Genomic DNA, 21,556 nt, shown 5'->3' on the forward strand with positions numbered 1-21,556 from the left:
GGGGGGGGGGGGGGCGGGGCGCCAAGATGGTGGCCGGGTGACCCCAAGCATGTGGTACAAAGGTGGCCACCTGGTGACATCACCATGGCACCAAAATGACCATTTGGTGGCATCACAGTGGCACCTAAATGGCAGCCGAGTGATGCGTGTAATGCTCTTGGGGGACAGCGGGTGACACGGAGCCAACAGCTGCCACAGTGTCTTTATTGGAAGCGGGACACGGGCGTCACATGAGCTGGTGGCACCTGTCATGGTGGCGGTGACGTGGCTGGGGTCTCCATGTCCCCGATGCTGGTGGTGTCACTCCCGGTGCCCTTGTTCCCATGGGTCATGGTGTCACCTGTGTCTCTCCATGTCACCTCGGGTTCCCTGTAGGTGCCCGTGTCACCTGGGGTCTTGGTGTCACCGGTGGTCTCGTTGCCACATGCCATCTTGGTGCTGCTTGTCTCGTCGCTCGGTGTCACCGTGGTGTCGGCGTCTCCATCTGGGTGACGCGCACGGCGCAGGAGGCCGCGGTAGCGGGTGGCAGCGGCCTCCACAGCAGCCTGCAGCCCAGCCAGCTCCACCGCCACCGTCACCCCTGGGGACAGGGGACACAGCGGGGAGGTCAGAGGTCATGGAGGAGAGGATCGGGGTCACCGGGGAGGGCAGGGGTGGGATATTTGAGGTGCCAAAGGGACTGGGTGGCACAGGTTCGTGACCTTTAGGGGCCTCCCCCTCCCCTCAGTTCATTGGGACCTCCTGGATTGTGGGGACCCCCCCCAGGTGTCCCCCCTCCCCTCTGAAATTGGGGACAACCCCCCCAGGTTTTACAGACCCTTCCAGATTCTGGGGAAACCCCCATGTTTTAGGGATCCCTCCAGGTTTTCCCCCCTCCTCTCCAATTTTAGGGATCCCCTGATTTTGGAGACTCTTCCCCAGTTCCCCCCTCCCCTCTGATTTTGGGCCCCTCCCTGGTTTTGGGGACCCCACTTGGTTTCCCCACTCCCCTCCGAAATTGGGGACCCCCCCAGGTTTTGGGGATCCGTCCCAGTTTGAGGACCACTCCCGCTTTCAGAGCCACCCTCACCCTGGACGAAGCTGCCCTGGGCCTGCCGCAGGCTGGGGGGCACCAGCACCCCAAACCAGGCCAGTGGGTCTGGGGGGGCCCGAGGGGGGGCACCCCTCTTCTCTGGGGGACCCCGACGCTGGCGCAGACCTGGGGGAAACAGTGACACCCCAAAGTAACTGAGGAACCACCCCCAGCACCCCAAATCCCCTGCCAACACCAATGGGGAACTCTCCAGTGCCCCCCAACACCCACAGTTGTGCCCCCAGCACCCATGGGGAGCACCCCAATTCTGCCCCCAGCACTCATAGGACCCTCCCAGCACCCCAAATGCCATCCCAGCACCCATGGGGGACACCCCAGCACCCCCAATTTTCCCCCCAGCACCCCAGTTTCCCTCCCAGCACCCATGGGACCCCTCACCATCACCCCCTTCCTGTTGGGGATCAGGATCTTCAGTGTCCCGCGCTGTGCCTGGCACCTCGTCAAAGTGAGGTGTCCCCTCCCTGTGGGGGGGTGACACAAGGACATGGGTGTCACCAACACCCCCTTGTGTCATCCCCCTGCACCCTAAAATCTGCCACCCTCCCCACTGGGTACACTGATGTCACACCCCCTCCTTGTGTGTGTGTGTGTCCCCGTAGTGTCCCCAATCTCATCATGTCCTCCCCAGCCAGCCAATCCCCATGTCCCCCCACCATGTCCATCCCCCCACAGTGTGTCATCATCATCATTGTCCCCCCTCCTTGGTGTCCCCTACCTGGGCAGGACACGGACTCGGGGGACCATGGTGGCCCCATACTGCAGGGACGAGACACGGTGGCATCCCAGGGAATACCGGGCCTGGGAGAGGGACAGCCACCCCTGGGGGGACACAGGGGGATAGCGGGTCAGGGGGGACACAGGGACATGGAGCAGTGTGTCCCTATGGTGTGTCCCTTTGTGTCCCCGTGGTGGGAGGCGTGTCCCTGTGGTGGGGGACACATCCCCATGTGTGTGCCCATGGGGGGCAGCACGTCCCCGGCGGGGTCAGCATGTCCCGAAACATGTCCCCATGGTGGGTAGCATGTCCCCACAGCGAATGACCCCCTCGCCCGTGTGTCCCCCCCCTGCAGCGGGTGGCCTGTCCCTGTGTCCCTGCCCTTACCTGCCGCAGGAGCTGGGTGAGGACCTGGCGTCGCTCCTGCAGCGTCTCCAGCGCGTCCAGCAGCTCCAGCGCCGCTGCGTCCAGTGCTGCCCCCAGCCCAGGGGGCCCTGTGTGAACAAACGCCCCGTGGGGGGGCCCGCGTAAACAAACCCCTATGGGGGACCTGTGTAAATAAGCTCCTATGGGAGATCCTATGGGAGATCCTATGGGAAATCCTATGCAAATAAATTCTCTGTAGGCGACCCCACATAAACAAACCCCCCATGGGGGACCCTGTGTAAACAAAAAATGAAAAAATAATATTTCACAAGACACCCCACTGAAACAAATGCCCCCGCCCCAGGAGACCCTACAAAAACACCTCCCCCACAAACACCCCCACAACAGCAGACCCTACATAAACATCACCCCAAACCCCCTCCCTCTCACCGGAGACCCTACCCAAACAGCCCCCCACAACTGCCCCCCCGTCCCCGGGTCACCCTGAAACAGCAAACCCATCGCTGACCCCCGCTAAAGGCGAGCCTACCGAAATAAACCCCCCCGGGACCCCTCACCGACCCTCCATCGCCGCCGCCATCCGCGGCCCGCACCGCGGCCACACGCCGGGCAACGGCCTCCTCCAATAGCAGCCGCCCGCGGCCGCCCTTCGGCCAATCAGAACGGGCGACGGGCGGGAGGCGGAGCCTGGATGAGGGCTGAGAGCCTGGCGGAATGAAGCCGGCTCGGCTGCCATCTTGGTTAAGGGCGGTGTTGCACTACCCGCCCGACGCGCGCTTGGCGGCGTGCCCCGCCCCTTCGGGCACCATCGGCCGTTCCCATTGGTTCCCCGCCACCCGGCCAACCAGCGGCGGCGCTGTTGGGAGGTGCCGGCGTGTTAGCGGCTGGGAGCTGAGGAGGTGCCACCATGGTAAGGGGATGCGTCCCCTCGGGGCCCGTCTGTCCTGTCCCCCGGGTCCCCACAGCCGTGCCCGCCCCCCCGGGGTCCCCATGGCCCCCTCGTGTCCCCACAGCCCCCCTTGCCTCCCCCTCCGGATCCTCATGGCCCCCCCACAGGGCACCTCACCCCTCTGTCCCCTCCACGGTGCCCCCTGACTCCCCGCAGTGTCCCCGTGTTTCCCCATGGGGCCTCCCATCCCTGTGTCCCCCCCCATATCCCCAGACCCTCCCCCTGTGTCCCTGTATCCCCCCATACCCCACTCCCCACGCCCCTCCCAACATCTCTGTGTTTCCCCATGGGGCCTCTCATCCCCATCTCGTCCCCGCTATGTCCCCACTCTCCCCCAGTGTCCCTATATCCCCCCATAACCCCCTCCCCATGCCCCCCCCCCCAGTGTCCCCGTGTTTCCCCATGGGGCCCCCTATCCCCTTGTGTCCCCTCCATGTCCCAAGACCCTCCCCCGGTGTCCCTGCATCCCCCCCATATTCGCCTCCACAGGCCCCCCCCCCCCCCCCAGTATCCCCCATCCCCATCTACCTCCCGTGCCCCTCAGGGTGCTTCTGTCCCCCCACGTTACACCCCCTGCGTCCCTCCACAGTGTCCCTGCGCAGCCCACCCTGTGCTGCTCCCCTTTCCCCCTAGCATCTCCACCTTACATCACCGTGCCCCCCTTGATGTCACCGTGCCCCCCACAGCTGCGCCGCCAGGCCCGGGAGCGCCGCGAGTACCTGCAGCGACGGGCACAGGAGGAGCGGCTGCGCCGGCAGCAGGACAAGAAGGAGCAGCTCCGGCAGGCGCTGGAGGGTGGGGCCAGGGGGACAAACAGGAGTTTTTTTGGGGGGGGGGGTGGGGTTAAAGAGGACTTGGGGTGTTAAGGGTGGGGCGTAAGAGGAATTTTGGGGGTTAGAGGGAGGTTTCAGTGAGGGCAGAGTGGGGTTTGGGGGGATTTAAGGGAGGGTTTGGGAGGGGCAGAGGGGGTTTTGGGGGCGCAGAGGGGATTTTGGGGGGATAAAGGGGGATTTGGGGAGGTAAAGGGCTTGGAGTGGGGCAAGGAGGTTTGGGGGATGTAAAGAAGGGGTTTGGGGAGGCGTGGGGGAAGGGTTTTGGGGAGAAAGGGGGTTTAGAGGGGTTCAGGCTGTTGGGGGGTCCTGCCTGAGCCCCCTGGTGCTACCCCCTCCTCCCCACCCCTGCAGAGAATCGGCTGCTGCCCACGGAGCTGCGGCGCGAGGCCTTGGCGCTGCAGAAGGAGCTGGAGTTCGACACGCCAGGGGTAGGGGGTGAGTGGAGAACCCCACAGCGGAGAGGGTTTGCCCCAGGGACCCCCAGATTTGGCGTCCATTTTGCACCATTTTACCCCGAAATGAGGGGTGGATTTGCCTTAATTCCTCAGAAAATAAAGATTAAATTTGCCCGATTCTCGCAAACTGGGGATCAAATTTGCCCCGTGCCCCTCTCTCCCTAAATACAGAGTAACAAACTTGTCTCATTTTGCCTCATAGTTGGCGAGTGAATTTACCTTAATTCCCCCCAAAACAGCGAGCAGATTGGAGCAATTCTCCCCTAAAACAGTGGCTAAATTTGCCTTGAATTCCCCCAAAACAAATTGACCCAACCCCCAAGAGCGGGGTGCAACCCCTGTCCCTCCAGCCCCGAGCTCCCTGCCTGGAGGGAGGGGCTGGGGTGGGAGGAGGGGGCGTGGCTTGTCTAAGTCCTGCCCCCAGACACCACCAGTAGCCAAGACGATGAGTACCGGTGGGCGGGGCTGGAGCCCCCCAAGGTCATGGTCACCACCTCCCGCGAGCCCAGCGCCCGCCTCCGTGTCTTTGCCAAGGTGGGTTGGGCTGTGCTGGCTGAGCCAATGGGAGTGGAGGCTGGGTGGGTAGGGCTGGGTGGGTGTGGCTTTCTGAGGCCCCGCCCCATTTACAGAGGGTGGGGTCTTTGGTGACTGTACCCATCTTGGCCCTGCCCCTGGGGATCCATGACGGGGGTGGGGGGGGGTGTGGGGATGTGTGTGTGTATGGCTGGCCCCGCCCCCAGGGGCTGGGGATGGGGCGTGGCCGCCACTAACCCCACCCCCAGGAGGTGTGTCTGCTGATCCCTGGAGCTCAACGCATGAACCGGGGCCGGGCAGAGCTGGGGGCGCTGGTGGGGGCCTGCCGGGCCGCTGGCGTCACCGACCTGCTGCTGCTGCACGAGACCCGCGGCAGGCCCGGTCAGCCCTGTGGCATGCTGGGAGGGGGCGGGGCTATCTCAGGGAGCAGGGCTAAGGGGAAGGGGCGGGGTTCCCTGTTGGGGCAGGGCTAAGGGGAAGGGGCGGGGTTCCCTGTTGGGGCAGGGCTAAGGGGAAGGGGCGGGGTTCTCTGTTGGGGCGGGGCTAAGGGGAAGGGGCGGGGTTCTCTGTTGGGGCGGGGCTAAGGGGAAGGGGCGGGGTTCTCTGTTGGGGCGGGGCTAAGGGGAAGGGGCGGGGTTCTCTGTTGGGGCGGGGCTAAGGGGAAGGGGCGGGGTTCTCTGTTGGGGCGGGGTTCTCTGTTGGGGTGGGGCTAAGGGGAAGGGGTGGGGCCTGCCAGGAGTGTGCCCTAAGGATACTGCTCCCCCCATGCAGACGGACTGTCCCTGTGCCACCTGCCCCATGGCCCCACAGCCCACTTCACCCTGAGTGGGGCCGTGCTGCGGCAGGAGGTGGGGGGGCTGGGGGGCGCCCCCCTGGCGGCCCCCCATCTGCTGCTGCTGAAACTTGACTCCGCCTTGGGGCGCCGGGTAGGGACAAGGAGGACAGGGGGGTATGGGGCAGGGAATATGGGGGAACAGGGGGGGTGTGGGGGCACATGGGGGCATTTGGGGGGTGACGGAGGGGTGTGGGGGGACATTAAGGGGGTGTTGGGGGGACATGGGGACATGGTATGGGGGGACATCGGAGGTACAGCAGTGTGTGGAGGGACATGGGGAGGCGGGGTTGTGGGGGGACATGGGGAAATATGAAGGGAGATATGGGGGGACAGAGGATGGAGAACTTATGAGGGCATTTCAGGGGGACACTGGGGGTTGCAGCGGTTGGTGGCATTGGGGGTGGGGGGGTGACCCTGTCCCCCTCCCCAGGTTGGGACCATCCTGAAGCACCTCTTCCCCGTCCCCCGCCCCGACAGCCGCCGCGTGGTGACATTTGCCAACGAGGATGATGTCATCTTAGTTCGGTGGGTGACACAGGGGAGGTGACATAGTGGGGGTGACACAGGGACACTGATGGGTGCCTGACCGCCCCTGCCACCAACCCACAGGAACCACGTCTACCGACGCCAGGGCAAGAAGGTAGAGCTGGAAGAGGTGGGACCCCGGTTCCAGCTGCGCCGTGAGTGTCCCCAACTGGCCCCAACTGGCCCCAGTGGCCCTAGGAGTGTCCCTAATGTGTCCCCAATGTGTCCCTCCAGCCTATCTCATCCGCCTGGGGACCCTGGAGCAGGGGGACGCTGCCGACGTGGAGTGGCGCTGGCACCCCTACACAGCCACCGCCCCGAAACGCCGCCTGCTCAGCGCCACCTGACACTGCTCTCACTGGTTTTATTGCTTGTAATAAACGTGTGGTTTGGTCATTGTCCAGTTCCCAGCGGGTATCACTGGGGCTGCCACCCTGGCGGGGGGTCTCCCTCATACCCGGGACCATTCAGCCGGAGGTTCCCGCGGGCCCTTCGGCTTCCTGATCCGGAAGTTAAACCCTGGGGAAGGGGCAGGGATGAGGCGGTGGCCAGGTGCCTGTGTGCCCCCTCCCCAGCTACCTGGGTCCCCCCCGGCTACTCACCGAGGCAGGGGGAGCTGCTGGGGTCTCCATGCGGGGTCACGACCTCATAGGCACCATCACTGGGTTGGGGAGAGGCTGGAGGAGAGTGGGGAATCGGAGTCTTATAGGTGCTGGGGGGGGACAGACCTTGTATCAACCATCGTATGCATCCTATAGGGGTCAGCGATGGCCTATGGAGTGAGGCAACGTTATATGGTCCTTATAGGAAACCTTTACGTGCAATAGGGATCATAGGTCTCTTAAAGGAGCTGTAGGGGGAAGCTTGCATAGACCCTCTAGGGACCAGGGAGAAGATGTATAGTCTATAAGAACCAGAAGTGTTCCTGGAGGGGGTGGGGCTGTGGAGTGGTCTCTATAGGGGCCAGGGAGGGAGCGGGTAGGCACTATGGGGACCAGATGTCTCGTGGGGAAGGGGTAGAGCACAAAATACCCTATAGGGCACAGGGAGGGACTGTACAGAGCCTATAGGCTCCAAGGGGGACTAGTATGGGATCCACAGGGACTGAAGTAGTGCCTACAGGGCCAGGAGCCGGGGGGATCATATGTGCTCTATAGGCTCTGGGGCAGGGGGGTCATATGGATGCTGTAGGGCACAGGGCGTCCCCAAGACTCACCGGCCAGGGTGGGTAAGGGGTGCCGCACGGGGCTCCCAGGGAGGGAGGAGCTTCCCAGGGGGGTGGGGTCTTGCTCAAAAGAGGTGGGGTCTTTTCCTGTGGCCCCACCTCCCCGGCGAGCCTTGTTGACCACAGCATAGGTGACATCCATGCGGGGGGGCTCTGCTGGCACCGACACGCTCCTGGGGGGAGAGGGGAGGGGAGAGGGGAAGGACCCAGGCGTCTGGGTCCGTTCACCCACCCCCAGCTGAAGGGGACCCAGATATCCAGGGCTCACCTGAGCAGGGGGCGTTGCAGCACACGGCGGGCAACAGCGTCCTGGAGAAGAGGGGGCTGCAAAGTGTGGGGAGAGGGGTCACCCACACGCCTGGGTCCCCCCCGACGCCTGCGTTCCCTGCCTGAGTGCCTGGGCCCCTTCTCTCACTTCTGGTTTTCCGGGGCAGGAAGTGTCGCACCCGCCCTCGCACCCCCCCGCCCTGCGTGCCCGGGTCCCCTTCCCAGTACCCCCCAGTATTTCTTTGTGCCCTCCTTCCTGGGAGCAGGTGCCTCCTGCAGCTGGTGACTGGGGTCTCTCAGTCCTGTTCCCCAACCTGGGTCCCTCCTGACCTTGACCCACCGGATGCCTGGGTTCCCTTTTCCCAGATGTGTGGCTTCCCCCTGACCTTGACTCCCAGACACCTGAGTCCCCTCTGACCTTGACCCCCGCCCAGACACCTGGGTGCCCCCTGACCTTGACCCCCTGGGCCCAGCTGGGGTGGGGTGGGGGCAGCGGCATCAGGGTGCTGATGGGGGAGCCTAGGCATCTGGGCGATGGAGGGGACCCGGGGGGTTATTGGGCCCACAGGCCACACCCCACTGCTAAGTCCCGCCCCTGGGGTGGACCCGGGGTGGGTGGGTGTTCACCTATAGCTTCTATAGCATCTGGGGGACTCTACAGACCCTATAGAGCCTTTGTGGGAAGGTCCTGTAGCCCCTAGAAAAACTCGGGGAGGGTGTCCTTATAGATCCTATAGCACTTCTGCGGCAGCACTATAGCTGCTATGGGGCTATATAGCCCCATCTATAGCCTCTATAGTGCGCAGGGGGTCTCCTATAGCTTATCTTGGCTGGTCCCTATAGCTCCTATAGGGCCCATGGGGGTCTGTATAGCCTCTATAGAGCTGTGGGGGTATCCCTATAGCTCCTACAGGGCCCGTGGGGGTCTGTATAGCCTCTATAGAGCCTGGGTGTGCGTTCCTATAGCTCCTATAGGGCTGGGGGGGTCCCCTACGGCCCCTATAGGGCGGGAGGCGGAGCTAGCGGGGAGCTAGGCGTCCGGATCACGGGGCTCTGAGAGTCCCGGCCCCGCCCCTCCTGCGTGACGTCAGCAAGGGACGCGAGACGGCGTGCGGCCGCGAGGGGACGTCACGAGGAGCAGGGGTGGGCAGGGGTGGGAACCCGCCAAAAGTGACGTCACAAGCCAGACGATGCCCCAAGCACCGCCCCCCGATCTCTGATTGGCCGACGTTAGGCGACCGCGCCTACTTTCCCCGCGCAGGGCTCTGATTGGCGGGGCGGGCGGCGCGGCGAGGTGGCGTCACGGGCCGCACGGCACGGCGCCCCCGGAAGCGGCGGCGGCGGCAGGAGCCGGGCCACGGGCGGGTGAGCGGGGCGGGACGGGGGTGGGGCCGGCGAGGGGCGGGGGCAGGGGCAGGGGGGCGGGACAGTGGGACAGTGGCGATAGCGCCGGGGAGCGGGGCTTTAAACGCGAGGGGGTGGGGCATGAAAAGGGGCGGGGCTATAGCCCCGGTGGGCGGGGCTGGGGCTGGGGGCGTAGCTAAAGGGGTGGGGCTACAGCTCCAGGCCGGGTCCCCTGGAGGCATGGCTTAGTGACATGGGGTCGTGGCCGGGTGGAAAGATCCCATCCCAGGGCGGGGCTGTGCCATTCTGTTGGGGCTTTGGGGCGTGGACAAAGGGCGTGGCTTGAGGCCCCACCCCCTTGGGTGTCTGGGCAGGGCCCACATGACACACCCTCCCCACCCTGCAGGCGGACATGATGGCGGCGACGCCCAGCTCCTCCCCACCTCGCAGTGGGACCCCCCAGCCCCCAGGTGAGACCCCAGACTCCTGGGTCATCTGCAGGGAGGTCAGGGGGTCCTGGGTGCCTCAACTGTCCTTACCTGTCACAGATGCGGCCGAGACCGAGCTGGCAGTGATGGCGGTGGCAGCATCAACGTCGTCCCCAGAGTGCCGGCAAGGCAGGGAGGAAGAGGAAGAGGAGGAGGAGGAGGAGGCGGCGGGGGGGGTGGTGGCAGCACCCACGTTGTCCCCAGAGTGTCAGCATGGCGGGGAGGAGGAGGTGACGGCGGCAGTGACAACAGCAGCTGCCATGACATCGCCAGGGTGCCGGCGTGGTGCAGAGGAGGACGTGACGGCAGCGGGGGTGGCGGTGCCGGAGGAAGCATGTCTTTGTGCTAAGCGAAGCAGGGAAGCCCATCTACTCCCGGCACGGCAACGAGGAAGCGTTGGCGGCCACCATGGGTGTCATGATGGCACTCGTCTCCTTCATCCAGAGTGGTGGCAACGCCATCCGCGCCATCTGCTCCGGTAAGGGAGGGGTCAGCGAAGGGGTAGTGGGAAGGGGGGCACCCCTGCAGTGCACTCCTGGCCCCCGGTTCCCTTGTCACGCATCCCTCTCCTCACTGCAGAGGACCGGACGCTGGTGTTTGAGCAGCGGGGGCCGTTGCTGCTAGTGTCAGTGTCACGCACACGGCAGTCAGCAGCCCAGCTGCGGCGGGAGCTGGCGTTTGTCCATGAGCAGATCCTCAGCCTCCTCACCCGTGGCGGCATCGCCCGCGTCTTTGCCCGCCGCCGCGGTTATGACCTCCGGCGCCTCCTGGCTGGTGCCGAAGCCGTCCTGGACCGCTTGCTTTCTGGTGCGGCAGCAGACGGGCGGTTATTGTTGGGTGCCGCGCGTTGCCTGCCCCTCCCCGCGCCTCTCCGACGGGCAGTTTCAGGGGCTCTGCGCCGCGCTGCCGCTGCCGCCGTCCCCGCGCCTGCTTTGGCCTTGCTGGCAGCTGGTGGGCGGTTGGTGACGGCAGCGCGGCAGCGGGCCTTGGCAGAGGGCGGGCAATTGTGTGCCAGCGACCTCCACCTCCTCCTCAACCTTTTGGGGAGCGGGGTAGGGGCAGGTGAGGTGTGGACCCCTGTCTGTTTACCCCACTTCAACCCCGATGGCTACTTCTACGCCTATGCAGCAGCACTGGGCGAGGAGGAAGAGGAGGAAGGAGGCACTGGTGGCAGAACCAGCGGTGCAGTGACACTCATCCTGCTGTCAACAGAGCGTGAGGGGTTCTACGCAGCAGCAGGGTGCCGGCGGCACTTGGAGGATACCCTGCGAGTGCAGGGGTGGTTGGGGGAGCTGGCGGCAGCGGTGCGGGGGGGGGCAGGCTATGGCCCCTCCCGCCCCGGTGCCCCTGAGCTCCGCCATTTTCTCTACAAGCCCTTGGAGGGGCCAGAGGAGATGCAGCAGCTGCCACAGTTTACAAGGTGCGGGGGGGACCCCAAAAATGCAAGAAGGGGCACGGGGGGGCACACACACGTAGTGTGCCTGACACCTGTGTCATCTCACCACCACCACTGGTTTGCAGCCCCGAGCTGGAGGACCCCTACACTAGCGAGGAGGAGCAACACCGGCTCTTTGACCTGTACCACTACCTGCACAGCCGTGTGCACAGCCCCCACCGGCCCCTGCGCCTCCTCTACCACGTGGCAGAGAAGGAGACGCTTTTAGCTTGGGTGAGTTGAGGGAGGAGCCATCAGTAGATTCCAGAGTTAACAGGTGTTCACTGGCAGCACCTTCCGTTCCTGGGGGTGCTTGCTGGCGGCACCATCAATGAGTCCCAGAGTTTACACGGGTACTCGCTTGCCATGCTCTCAGTAGGTTTCAGAGTTAATGGGAGTGCTTACTGGGAGCCCCATCAGCTAATGGGGGTGCTAACTGGTGATGTTGTCCGTAGGTCCCAGAGTTAATAGGGGTGCTCACTGGCAGCAGTTACTGGGGGTTCTTGCTGGTGGCACTTCCAGAAGGTCCCAGGGGACGCTCACCGGTGACACTGTCCCAGGGTTAATAAGGGCTGCTCCCCGGCGTTGCCATCAGTAGGAGCTAGAGTTAACATGGGCACCGGTTCCTCCAGGTGACAAGCAAGTTTGAGCTGTACGGCTGCTTCAGCCCACTGGTGACCAAGGCGGGGGCCATTGGGGTCCTCACCAAGCTGCTGCGCTGGCTGAAGAAGGAGGAGGACTGGCTCTTCATCCGTTACCCACCGCCATACTGCGCCGCCCCTGCCCGCCCTGAGGGGGCCGAGGCCGAGGGCTGAGCACCCCCCGGCCCTGACGTGGGGAATAAAGCGCCGCCAGAGAAAAGAGTCCCCTGTGTCAGTGGGGGGGGGCTGCCGCAGGGGAGGGGGTGCGGCATGTCATGGGAGAGATGGCACGGGGTGTGGACACCGGGTGTGGAGAGAGGAGAGGGAAGAGGTAACAAGATGGAGGGAAGAGAGGTAAGAAAAGGGAGGAAAGGGGACAAAACCAGAGGGAAACGTGGTGGAAAATAGTGGGGCAAGGGGACAGAAAACGGAGGGAAATGTGACAGGAAATTGAGGGGAAAAAGGGGACAGAAAATGGAGGGAAACATGACAGAAAAGAGGGGGGAAGGGGACAGAAATTTGAGGGAAAATGTGACAGGAAAGGGGACAGAAAATGGAGGGAAACGTGACAGGAAAGAGGGGGGAAGAGGACAGAAAATTGAGGGAAAATGTGACAGGAAAGGGGACAGAAAATGGAGGGAAACGTGACAGGAAAGAGGGAGGGAAAAGGGGACAGAAAACACAGGGTGAAATGTGACAGAAAATTGAGGGCAAAAAGGGGACAGAAAATGGAGGGAAATGTGACAGGAAAGAGGGGACAAAGGGACAGAAAATGAAGGGAAAATGTGACAGAAAAGGGGACAGAAAATGGAGGGAAACGTGACAGAAAATTGAGGGCAAAAAGGACAGAAAATGGAGGGAAACATGACAGAAAAGGGGGGAAGGGGACAGAAAATGAAGGGAAACGTGACAGAAAAATGGGGGGAAATGGGACAGAAAATGGAGGAGAAATGGGACAAAATTGGAGGGTGAAAAGGGGACAGAAAACGGAGGGCAAAAAGGGGACAGAAAATGGAGGGAAATGTGACAGAAAATGGAGAACAAAAAGGGGACAGAAAATGGAGGGAAACATGACAGGAAAGAGGGTGGAAGAGGGGACAAAATTGGAGGGCAAAAAAAGGACAAAATGGAGGGAAAATGTGACAGAAAAGAGGGAAAATGGGACAGAAAATGAGGGAAGCATGATGAGAAGGGGAAAGAATGAAAATAGAGGGCAAAGATTGGCACAAAAAAGGGCGGGAGGAGGGGACAGAAACTATGTGGAGAAGGTGACAGAATCGAGGAGGAAGAGTGAATCACCAAAACTTGAGGGAAATGTGACAGAAAAGGGGGGGACAGGACGGAGGGGACAGACAGACAATGGAGGGAAAATGTGACAAAAAGGAAGGGAAAGCAGGTGAAATTTGAGGGAAACATGACAGAAAAATGGGACAGAAAATGGAAGGAAACGTAACAGAAAATTGAGGGCAAAAAGGGGACAGAAAATGGATGGAAATATGACAGGAAAAAGGGGGAAAAGGGGACAGAAAATGGAAGGAAATGTGACAGGAAAGAGGAGGAGGAGACAGAAAATGGAGGGAAATGTGACAGAAAAGAAGGGGGGAAGGGGACAGAAAATGGATGGAAACATGACGGGAAAGAGGGCAGAAAAGGGACAGAAGATGGAGGGAAATGTGACAGACGAGTGGTAAAAAGGGGACAGAAAATGGAGGGAAAACATGACGGAAGAGCAAAAAGGGGACAGTAAATGGAGGGAAACGTGACAGAAAAGAGGGAAGAAGGGACAGCAAAGGGGCAAGCAGGGACAGGAGAGGCTGGAAGAGGTGACAGAAAAGGGAGGGACAGAAGGTGACAAAAAGGAGGGAAATGGGATGGGAAATGGAGGGAAACGTGATGGAAGAGAGGGAAAAGAGGACAGAAAACACAGGGTGAAAAGCAGACAGAAGAGGCAGGAGCGTGGGACAGGAAAAGGGAAGAGAGGGCATGAAATGGAGCAAGGTGGAGGAGGAGGAGGGTGGCAGGTACATGAGAGAGGACGAGGGGCCAGCATGTGGCTGCCATTGTCACCTTTGTCCCCTCAGGCTGTGGCGATGGACAGTGACACACAGGGTGAGGGCTCTGGTGGCCGTGTCTCCCCCTCACACCTGGGTGTTCCCCCACCCCAGGGACACGGGTGTCACCGTGTGTCTGTCCCCAGCGTCCCTGGTTTCCCCCGGGGTGCAGCGCTGGCTGGATGTGCTGGTAGGGCGGGTGTGCAGCCTGCACCAAGGTGAGCACCGCGGGACCCCCATCACAACATCCCTCCTGCCTGTCCCTCTGTCCATCCCCTCATGGCATCTCTGTCTGTCCCCTCTGCAGCACATCTGGCCACGGCACAGGAGCTGGCAGCAGCACAGGAACATGGCGAGGGGCTGCGCCAGCAACAGGAGCAGTGTGAGTCATGGGGGACCCAGGTGTCGGGGGGGGTGGTGGGCACCCATGGACCCAGGTGTGGGGACACACACCCATGGACCCCAGTGTCCGAAGTGGGGACCAGGAGACCACAAACCCTGGCTGCAGGAAAAACTTGCTCCCAGTATGGGGGGGACAAAGGGATACTGGGGGGTACTGGGTAGGGGACCCAGGTTCTGGGCAGTGACCCCTCTCCCTGCAGTGGAGGAGCGTCAGGCAGCGCTGGAGGGGCTCTGGCAGCAGAAACAGGGTGAGGCCACGTTGAGGCCAACCTCCCAGCAGGCACTGGGGGGTTGTGCCAACATCCCATCATCCCCTGGGGCCGGATGCCTGGGTCCTTTGTTGGGGAGGGGGTGCCCTGGACATGTGGGTCCATGGGTGCCCCCATGGATGCCTGGGTCCCCTCTCTGGCAGAGGAGCTGCGGGGGGCACGGCTGCGCAGGGAGGAGGTGGAGGCCAAAGGTCAAAGGTGAGTGGGAGGGGCCCTGGATGCCTGGGTCCTGCTGTGACACACACCCCCCACTGACGCCACCTGTGCTTATGCCCCCGTCTGACCTCTGACCCTACATCCATCTGGTGACTCCTCACCCCTGGTGACCTCTGGCTCCTCTAAGACCCCCTGGTGACCTCTCTGGCAGCCTGGTGACCTCTGACCCCAAATCAATCTGGGGGCCACTAGCACCCTGGTGACCCCTGACCCCCTCAGTGACTCTTGACCCCCTTGGTGATCCCTAGCACCCTGGTCACCTCTTGCCACCCCAACCCCCTGGTGACCCCTGATCACAAGTGCTCCCTGACCCCCACCCCTAGTGAGCCTTGCCCTTCTGCTGACCTCTGCCCCCTGACACCTCTGCTCCTAAGCTCTCCCTTGGTGACCCCTGGCCCCTCAGTGCCACCTGCCCACCCCACCCCGTTGACCTTTGTCCCTTTTGACACTTACACAGCTGTTGACCCCTGACCCCACAGGTGCCGAGGGCTGTGCTTGGGCCGCCAGCAGGACCTGGAGAGGATGGAGCAGGAGCTGGAGCGCCTGCGCCGCCTTCGCCGGGGATACAGGCGCGTCACAGGGTCACACGGGTCACCTGACCTGGGTCACCTGACCAGGTGGGTCACCCCCCCTCTCCCTGCAGGCAGGACTTTGGGCAGCAGCTTGATGCCATCATGGAGGAGCACAAACACCTGCAGGAAGCGCACGTGAGGTGCCGATGCCAGGTCCCCTTTTTCTGGATGCCAGGACCCCTTTTCCGGACACTGGGGTTCCCTTTTCCTGCAGGCCCCGGCCCAGTTGGAGGCTGAACTGGTGCAACTGGAGGAGGCACGGGAGAAGCTGCTGAGGCAGGGTGAGCCCTGGGCACCTGGGTCCCCTGGGGGGTGACAGGCTCCACCCCCAAGGGCTTGGCTCCACCCCTGAGAGCCTGGCCTCACCCCTTGAGAGCCTGACTCCGCCCCCAAGGGCCTGGTTCCGCCCCCAAGGGCCTGGCTCTGCCCTGCAAGGGTCTGGGTCCCCTGTTGGGGGGTGACAGGCCCTGCTCCCTCAGAGCGCCATCTGCTGGAGATAGAGAAGCAGCTGGGACCCGAGGCGCATGTGGCCATGTGAGTGCCTGGATGCCTGGCTCCACCCCCTATCCTGCCTCCACCCCCAAAGGGCTTGGCCCCACCCCTCCAAGCCCATGGCCCTGCCCCTGAGCACCCTGGGGCCCCTCCCCTGGATGCTTGGCTCTGCCCCCCCGCAAACGCCCCGGTCCCACAGGCAGCTGGTGCAGCAGGAGCAGGCGAGGGCGCAGCAGCGGCTGGAGGCGGAGCTGGAGCGGCGGCAGCGGGGCCGTGGTCGCAGGGACAGGTGAGACCTTCCTGCTCTGCCACGGTCGCGTCCTTCCTGGCCACGCCCACTCTCTCTGGCCACGCCCACTTACTGTGACCCCGCCCCTAGGCTGGCAGAGGAGCTGGAGAGGCTGCAGCGCCCCCTGGAGGCATCGACTGAGTGATGGAAGGCGTGACAGCGGGGGGACTTGTGTGTCATATGCATGTCACGTGTGTCGCTGGCGTGTCACCTGTGTGTCACCTGTGTCCCCCCACATCACCCCGTGTCTCCCCACATTGTCCCATGTACCCCCACGTCCCCACGTTCCCACATGTCTTCCCCATGTCCCCTCTCCCCCGCCCCCGCAATAAACGTCACCAGCCACCACCATGGCTTTTGTGTTTCTCTGGGGGTCCCGGGCGAGGCAGGTGACATTTTCCCTTCTCAGCATGGCCGCCCGCAGTGGCCGCCGCTATTTTGCCGCTCCCCTCCCCACCGGGGGCGCGGCCATTTTGCGGCGCTCTGCGCAGGCGCGAGCGCCGCCATTTTAGGGTCGGGCGCGCCCTCGCCGCGGCCATTTTGTCTCTGGGCGCAAGTGTTGTTGTTCCCCCCCCCGGAAGCGGAAGTTTGTCACGTTTCCTCCACTTCCGGCTGCGGCGGGGCTAGTACGGTGTCTTCCGTTGGAGGCAACGGCCGCGACAAAGGCGCGATGGTGAGGGGGGACCCGGTCGGCTGGGACCCTTCGGGGTGGGGTGGGGTGGTCTGGGGTCCTGGGGGCTCCCGTAGGCCCTGATACCGCGTCCCCACAGGACAGCGAGTTCTCGGACGCGGAGGCGGGCCCGGGCGGGGAGGAGAACGCCCCGGTGTATTGCGTGTGCCGTAAACCCGACATTAACTGCTTCATGATGTGAGTGACGGACGCCTGGGTGCCTTGGGGGGGTGTCGGTGGGGTTCCGGACGCTTGGGTCCCTTGTGGGGAGCGTTGGGAGGGGTTCCCGCACACCCGGGTTCTCCCAGAGTGGGGGTTGGGGGGTCCCGGAGGCTCCAATACCCTGGCTGAAGCTTTCCCCATCCTCGCAGCGGCTGCGACAACTGCAACGAGTGGTTCCATGGCGACTGCATCAACATCACCGAGAAAATGGCCAAGGCTATCCGGGAGTGGTACTGCCTGCAGTGCCGGGGTGAGCCTGAGCACAGGGGTTCCCTCTCTGGGGGCTCCCGGGGGCCGGGGTCCCTCTCTGGGTGAGGGTTTGGGGGTCTGTGTTGAGCTTTAGATGGAGAAGCAGTGGGCCTGGGCTGCCTGGGTGGTTTTTGTGGGGGTGCTGGACGCCAGGGTCCCTTTTTATGGGGGTTTGGGGAGGCCTGGGTTAGGATTGAGATGCCTGGGTCCCCCTGACGCTGTCCTTTCCCCCCCCACCAGAGAAGGACCCTACCCTGGAGATCCGTTACCGGCACAAGAAGTGGCGGGAGAAGGAGCGGGAACATGAGAGCGCCAAGGCCCAGGAGCTGGCACTAGAGCAGGGACGGGCTGCCAAGGTAGGTCTGCAGCAGCAGGGAGGGGTCTGCGGCGACGGGGACCTAGATACATAGGTGTCCCCCCCACAACGCTTGGGTGTCACCCCTGTCACAGATCAAGCGGTCGGCACGCATGTGTGGCGAGTGCGAGGCGTGCCGGCGCCCCGAGGACTGCGGGCAGTGCGACTTTTGCCGTGACATGAAGAAGTTCGGGGGCCCCAACAAGATCCGGCAGAAGTGCCGCCTGCGGCAGTGCCAGTTGCGTGCACGGGTGAGTCACGGGGCCTTAGCGTGGGCTTGGTGCAGCGTTAGCGTGGGGCTAGTGCATTAAGGCAGACTTGGCATGTTTTTAGTGTGGTTATTATGTTTCATCTTTGGTATGTTGTTAGCGTGGTTTTAACGTGTGCTTATTGCATCCTTGGTGTGTTAGCATGTCCTTAATACGACCTAATATGTTTTTAACCTGTTGCTGGTGTGATCTTGGGGTGTATTTGGTGTCCTGTGTATTCGTAGCACATGCTTAGCAGGCTCGTGTGTTACTAGTGTGGCCTTAGCGTGTTACTAATGTGTTTTACGTTTTGCTAGCATAGTCTTAGGGTGTGGTTCGTGTGGCATTAGCATGGCCTTAGCGTGTGCAGGGGGTTTGGGGTACGTGGGTCCTGGGGTGTTGGTGGGAGTGGTGGGAACGTGTCCCTGATGTGGCTCCATGTCACCTTATCATGTGTCTCCACTGGGTCTCTGACATATCCTTGACATGTTTGTGTCAGTGTCCTGTGTCCCCAATGTGTCAGTGTCCTGTGTCCCCATGTCACTGGCACATCCCCAGCGCACCCCCACATCCCTGACGTGTCCCTGCATCCCCTTGTCACACGTCCTTGATGTGTCAGGCTCATGACGTATCTGTGTCACTGTGTTGTGTCCCAGACGTGTTACGTGTCCCCTTGTTGCCATGTTCACGTCCCTGACACATTCCCAATCTCTCCCTACATCCTGGATGTGTCCCTGACACGTTCCTTTGTCAACGTGTCCCATGTCCCTCACGTGTCCCCATGTCCCCACATCCCTCCCATGTCCCTGACGTGTCGCTCCTCTCCCCAGGAGTCCTACAAGTACTTCCCCACCTCGGTGAGTCACCCGGATGCCTGAGTGCCCCCAGGGTGGGGGAGGGGGGCTCCCGGACGCATGGGTCCTTGGGGTAGGGGACCAGGTGCCCCTGGATGCTGGGGTCCCTTGGGGTGGGGGAGGGGTCTTGGGTGCTGGGGTCCCCCTGGGTCAGGGGAGGGTTGATGCCAGGTCCCACCCACCCTGAGGCTGCAGTGTGGGGTTCTTGTGGGTCCCCTTTTGGGGTGGGGGTGTCCCTGGGTCCCCTTTTGGGGTGGGGGTGTCCCTGGGTCCCCTGACATGCAATGCAGGGGGGTCTGGGTCCCCTGCGTCCCCCTTGGGTGCAATGGAAGGGGGGGTACGGGACCCCCTGGGTTTGCTATGTGGGGGTTCTTGTGGGTCCCCTGGACACCTGGGTGCCCCAGATGCTGCAGTGAAGGTGGGGTGGGGTCTGGGTCCCTGGGGCAGGGGGTGCCGGCTGTCTGGGTGGGTGCTGACCCCCCCCCAGCTGGCGCGGGGGCGCGAGGGGGAGCTGGAGCTGCTGAAGGAGCAGCTGGGGGCAGCGGGGCCCCCCGAGAGCCTCTCGGACGAGGAGCTGCCACTCGACCCCCGGCTCTACCAGGAGCTCTGCACTGGCACCTTCGACGAGCACGGCCTGGTGAGTAACCCTAAACTCAAACCCACCCCCGCAGCACCAACAAACCCCTCCCCTGCCCCAAAGGGCTCACATTCTGCTCAGGGGACCCCAGATCCCTTGGGACTAGCCCTAAAATGTGACCCAGGGGCCCTGAATTCCTCCAAAGTCACACCCAAATGAGGCAGATCCTGCTGCAAGGACCCCAGATCCCATCAGAATTGCCACAGAATGCCCCGGATTCTGTTCTGGGGACCTGAAATGCTTTGGAGTTGCCCCAAAATGGACTTTGGGGGCCTCAAATCCTCCACAGTCACCAAAAAGTCCCCTAAAGCAGCCCTAGGACCCTAAACCTACTCATAATCACCCCAATCCTGCCTTGGGGATCTCACGTTGCCCCCCAAACCCACCTGTTGCCCCTATCATGGCTTGTACATGCATGTCACAGCATGTTTTCCCCGTGCTGTGGCATGTTATGCCTGATCCCCATTGCAGCCATCTCCATCTGCATCCCGACACGTCATGACGTGTCCCGACATGATCTCACCCCTTTACTGTCATTGTGCATGTTGTGACATGTCCTCCCCGTGACGTCACACATGTCACAGGGTCCCTGTATGGCAGGATGGGCCACGTTGGGGGTCCCCATGTCACAGTCCACATCCTACTGCACGCTTTGATGCATTGCGACACGCTTTTAGCACGTCAAGATACTTCAGCGCATGTTTTTAGCATGTTGTACACTTTTCAGTGTCAAAGTCTATTGATGCATGTTGTTGGCATGTCTGGGCAGGTTTTTAGCGTGTTTAGGCCCCCTAAGGCATATTTTAAGCAGGTCAATTGTGTCAAAGCACATTCAGGCATGTGAAATCATGTTTTAAGTATGTTTAAGCACACTAAGGTATGTTTTAAGCATATTTACACATGTGAAACGGTGTTTTAAGCACACTGGGGCATGCCAAGCCATGTTTTATGCATGCTAAGGCATGCAAAGGTGTGTTTTAAGCATGTTCTGGCACACAGGAATGTTTGAAACAAGATTTGGTGTGTCAAAGCGTGTTTTAAGCGTGCATAGGCACCCCAAGGTGTGTTTAAAGCATGTTTAGGCACACAGATGTGTGTTTTAAGTATGTTTACTCATACGAAAGCATGTCTTACATGTGTTTTTGTGCATTAAGGCATGTTTTTATGTGTTGAGGTGTGCTATGATTATGTCACGTCATGTTTTTAAAGCACCAAAATGTCTTCTTAGCCCATGTCAGGGTGTGTTTTCCCATGTCGGGGTGTGTCTTGGCAATGTGCGGTGTGTTTTTGCAGTGCTGAGGCATGTTTTTGCTGTGTCCCTGATGCAGCCGTGGCTCAGTGACCCTGAGGACGCCCCGTTCCTCGACCCCGTCCTGCGCAAACGCGCCGTCAAAGTCAAGCACGTCAAGCGGCGGGAGAAGAAGTCGGACAAAAAGGTGGGGTCCAGATGGCCTGCTGGGAGCTACTGGGAGTTACTGGGAGAGCACTTGGGAGGTTCTGGTGGGCACTGGGAATTGCTGGTGAGCTTGTGGGGGTTACTGGGAGGCCCCGAGGATTACTGAGAGGGCTGCTTGGAGCCACTGGGAGAGCTTTTGGTGATGTCTGGGAGGAACTGGTGGTTCCCAGGGCCTTAAAGGTGTTACCTGGGGCTTACTGGGAGCTGCTGGGAGGCCCTGGGGCTTACTGGGAAGGTCACTGGGGCCTACTGGGATGGCTCCATCCATCCATCCAGTGGTGATGCCCGAGAGCCTTATTAGCCTGAACTGGGGGTGACCTGGAGCTGGAGTCCTTGAGGCTTAATGGGAGGTCCACCAGGAGCTACTGGGATGGCTCCTGGTGGTCCCTAGAACCTTCCTGATGTGAACTGGTGCTTACTGGTTGGTGGCAGAAGGAGGAGCGGTACAAGCGGCACCGGCAGAAGCCGCGGCACCGGGAGCGCAGCCGGCACCTGGAGCGCCCCGACGCCCGCGACCCAGCCGGGCTGGGCCAGTGCCTGGGCCCCCGGCTGCACCCGCCCTGCCCGGCCCCCCTCCAAGTACTGCAGTGAGGCCTGTGGCGTCAAGCTGGCCGCCAAGTGAGTATGGACCAGTACAGACCAGTAGAAACCAGTATAGAGTGGCACAGAGCATCCTAGAGCTGTATGATCTCACAGTAGATCCCGGAGCATCATGGACTGTCCATGGTGCCCCTGTTAAGCCCCGCTCCCTCCCTGGTCTCTTGGCCTGACTTACAAGATCCTGCTGAGTGGATCCCAGGATGGATTCCCCCCATTCCCGATCCCAGAGATCCTGGGGTAGTGGGGAC

At 62.0% G+C, this 21,556-nt stretch overlaps 6 protein-coding genes across 9 annotated transcripts; 4 read left to right on the forward strand and 2 right to left on the reverse strand.

Moving 5' to 3' along the window:
- Positions 1-184: 184 nt before the first annotated feature.
- CCDC115 (coiled-coil domain containing 115) lies at positions 185-3,104 on the reverse strand. Its single transcript, XM_056362759.1, has 7 exons — positions 3,045-3,104; positions 2,725-2,953; positions 2,196-2,302; positions 1,809-1,912; positions 1,472-1,554; positions 1,070-1,198; positions 185-580 (listed from the first exon to the last, which is right to left on the reverse strand). The coding sequence occupies exons 1-7, from the start codon at positions 3,102-3,104 to the stop codon at positions 249-251; spliced, it is 1,044 nt and encodes a 347-aa protein (XP_056218734.1). The 3' UTR covers positions 185-248.
- Positions 3,021-6,725, forward strand: IMP4 (IMP U3 small nucleolar ribonucleoprotein 4). Its single transcript, XM_056362650.1, has 9 exons — positions 3,021-3,105; positions 3,831-3,939; positions 4,329-4,412; positions 4,857-4,966; positions 5,215-5,347; positions 5,738-5,892; positions 6,232-6,326; positions 6,411-6,481; positions 6,561-6,725. Exons 1-9 carry the CDS (start codon positions 3,103-3,105, stop codon positions 6,671-6,673), a joined length of 873 nt encoding a protein of 290 aa, XP_056218625.1. The 5' UTR covers positions 3,021-3,102; the 3' UTR covers positions 6,674-6,725.
- Positions 6,676-9,785, reverse strand: PTPN18 (protein tyrosine phosphatase non-receptor type 18). Of its 3 annotated transcripts, none has more exons than XR_008825972.1 (5): positions 9,702-9,785; positions 7,820-7,875; positions 7,543-7,724; positions 6,929-7,003; positions 6,676-6,845 (listed from the first exon to the last, which is right to left on the reverse strand). XR_008825972.1 is itself a non-coding variant. In XM_056362658.1 (5 exons), the coding sequence occupies exons 1-4, from the start codon at positions 8,315-8,317 to the stop codon at positions 6,965-6,967; spliced, it is 357 nt and encodes a 118-aa protein (XP_056218633.1). In that variant the 5' UTR covers positions 8,318-8,374; the 3' UTR covers positions 6,676-6,845; positions 6,929-6,964. The 3 variants fall into 3 exon arrangements, 2 of the variants coding, with proteins under 2 accessions (XP_056218633.1, XP_056218632.1); XM_056362658.1 differs by lacking the exon at positions 9,702-9,785 and adding an exon at positions 8,273-8,374 and having other exon boundaries at positions 6,929-7,038; XM_056362657.1 differs by lacking the exon at positions 9,702-9,785 and adding an exon at positions 8,273-8,371.
- A 192-nt stretch (positions 9,786-9,977) lies between these two features.
- Positions 9,978-11,946, forward strand: MON1B (MON1 homolog B, secretory trafficking associated). Its single transcript, XM_056362649.1, has 4 exons — positions 9,978-10,128; positions 10,230-11,070; positions 11,172-11,319; positions 11,718-11,946. The coding sequence occupies exons 1-4, from the start codon at positions 10,059-10,061 to the stop codon at positions 11,898-11,900; spliced, it is 1,242 nt and encodes a 413-aa protein (XP_056218624.1). The 5' UTR covers positions 9,978-10,058; the 3' UTR covers positions 11,901-11,946.
- Positions 11,947-12,035: 89 nt separating this feature from the next.
- Positions 12,036-15,950, forward strand: LOC130160280 (uncharacterized). Of its 2 annotated transcripts, XR_008825971.1 has the most exons (8): positions 12,037-13,995; positions 14,085-14,159; positions 14,380-14,427; positions 14,592-14,646; positions 15,144-15,237; positions 15,312-15,517; positions 15,716-15,770; positions 15,928-15,950. XR_008825971.1 is itself a non-coding variant. In XM_056362651.1 (7 exons), the coding sequence occupies exons 1-6, from the start codon at positions 13,710-13,712 to the stop codon at positions 15,471-15,473; spliced, it is 720 nt and encodes a 239-aa protein (XP_056218626.1). In that variant the 5' UTR covers positions 12,036-13,709; the 3' UTR covers positions 15,474-15,517; positions 15,631-15,728. The 2 variants fall into 2 exon arrangements, 1 of the variants encoding a protein (XP_056218626.1); XM_056362651.1 differs by lacking the exon at positions 15,928-15,950 and having other exon boundaries at positions 12,036-13,995; positions 15,631-15,728.
- A 586-nt stretch (positions 15,951-16,536) lies between these two features.
- Positions 16,537-21,345, forward strand: LOC130160277 (CXXC-type zinc finger protein 1-like). Its single transcript, XM_056362648.1, is given in 10 exon segments — positions 16,537-16,690; positions 16,788-16,885; positions 17,059-17,159; positions 17,399-17,514; positions 17,609-17,764; positions 18,592-18,618; positions 19,103-19,252; positions 20,581-20,688; positions 21,141-21,251; positions 21,253-21,345. Coding segments are annotated over 10 exon segments (948 nt in total). The 5' UTR covers positions 16,537-16,687; the 3' UTR covers positions 21,331-21,345.
- Positions 21,346-21,556: the final 211 nt, after the last annotated feature.

Source organism: Falco biarmicus, chromosome 17 (assembly GCF_023638135.1).
Source record: "Falco biarmicus isolate bFalBia1 chromosome 17, bFalBia1.pri, whole genome shotgun sequence".
Classification (NCBI taxonomy): Eukaryota; Metazoa; Chordata; class Aves; order Falconiformes; family Falconidae; genus Falco; species Falco biarmicus.

Excerpts from the sequence above, each read along its gene's own strand:
- IMP4 (XM_056362650.1), top strand. Across the intron at positions 5,893-6,231 it reads ACTCCGCCTTGGGGCGCCGG|GTTGGGACCATCCTGAAGCA; the intron begins GTAGGGACAAGG and ends CCCCCTCCCCAG. Across the intron at positions 6,482-6,560 it reads ACCCCGGTTCCAGCTGCGCC|CCTATCTCATCCGCCTGGGG; the intron begins GTGAGTGTCCCC and ends GTGTCCCTCCAG.
- CCDC115 (XM_056362759.1), bottom strand. The coding sequence starts at position 3,104 with ATGGTGGCACCTCCTCAGCTCCCAGCCGCTAACACGCCGGCACCTCCC. Across the intron at positions 2,303-2,724 it reads TCCCGGGGGGGTTTATTTCG|GGCCCCCTGGGCTGGGGGCA; the intron begins GTAGGCTCGCCT and ends TTGTTCACACAG. Across the intron at positions 581-1,069 it reads CCAGGGCAGCTTCGTCCAGG|GGGTGACGGTGGCGGTGGAG; the intron begins GTGAGGGTGGCT and ends CCCTGTCCCCAG.
- PTPN18 (XM_056362657.1), bottom strand. The coding sequence starts at position 8,317 with ATGCCGCTGCCCCCACCCCACCCCAGCTGGGCCCAGGGGGTCAAG. Across the intron at positions 7,725-7,819 it reads CTGCAACGCCCCCTGCTCAG|GAGCGTGTCGGTGCCAGCAG; the intron begins GTGAGCCCTGGA and ends CTCTCCCCCCAG. Across the intron at positions 7,004-7,542 it reads CCCCTTACCCACCCTGGCCG|CCTCTCCCCAACCCAGTGAT; the intron begins GTGAGTCTTGGG and ends ACTCTCCTCCAG.
- MON1B (XM_056362649.1), top strand. The coding sequence starts at position 10,059 with ATGGGTGTCATGATGGCACTCGTCTCCTTCATCCAGAGTGGTGGCAAC. Across the intron at positions 10,129-10,229 it reads CATCCGCGCCATCTGCTCCG|AGGACCGGACGCTGGTGTTT; the intron begins GTAAGGGAGGGG and ends TCCTCACTGCAG. Across the intron at positions 11,320-11,717 it reads AGGAGACGCTTTTAGCTTGG|GTGACAAGCAAGTTTGAGCT; the intron begins GTGAGTTGAGGG and ends CGGTTCCTCCAG.
- LOC130160280 (XM_056362651.1), top strand. The coding sequence starts at position 13,710 with ATGAAATGGAGCAAGGTGGAGGAGGAGGAGGGTGGCAGGTACATGAGA. Across the intron at positions 14,647-15,143 it reads GTGGAGGCCAAAGGTCAAAG|GTGCCGAGGGCTGTGCTTGG; the intron begins GTGAGTGGGAGG and ends CTGACCCCACAG. Across the intron at positions 15,238-15,311 it reads TTCGCCGGGGATACAGGCGC|GACTTTGGGCAGCAGCTTGA; the intron begins GTCACAGGGTCA and ends CCCTGCAGGCAG.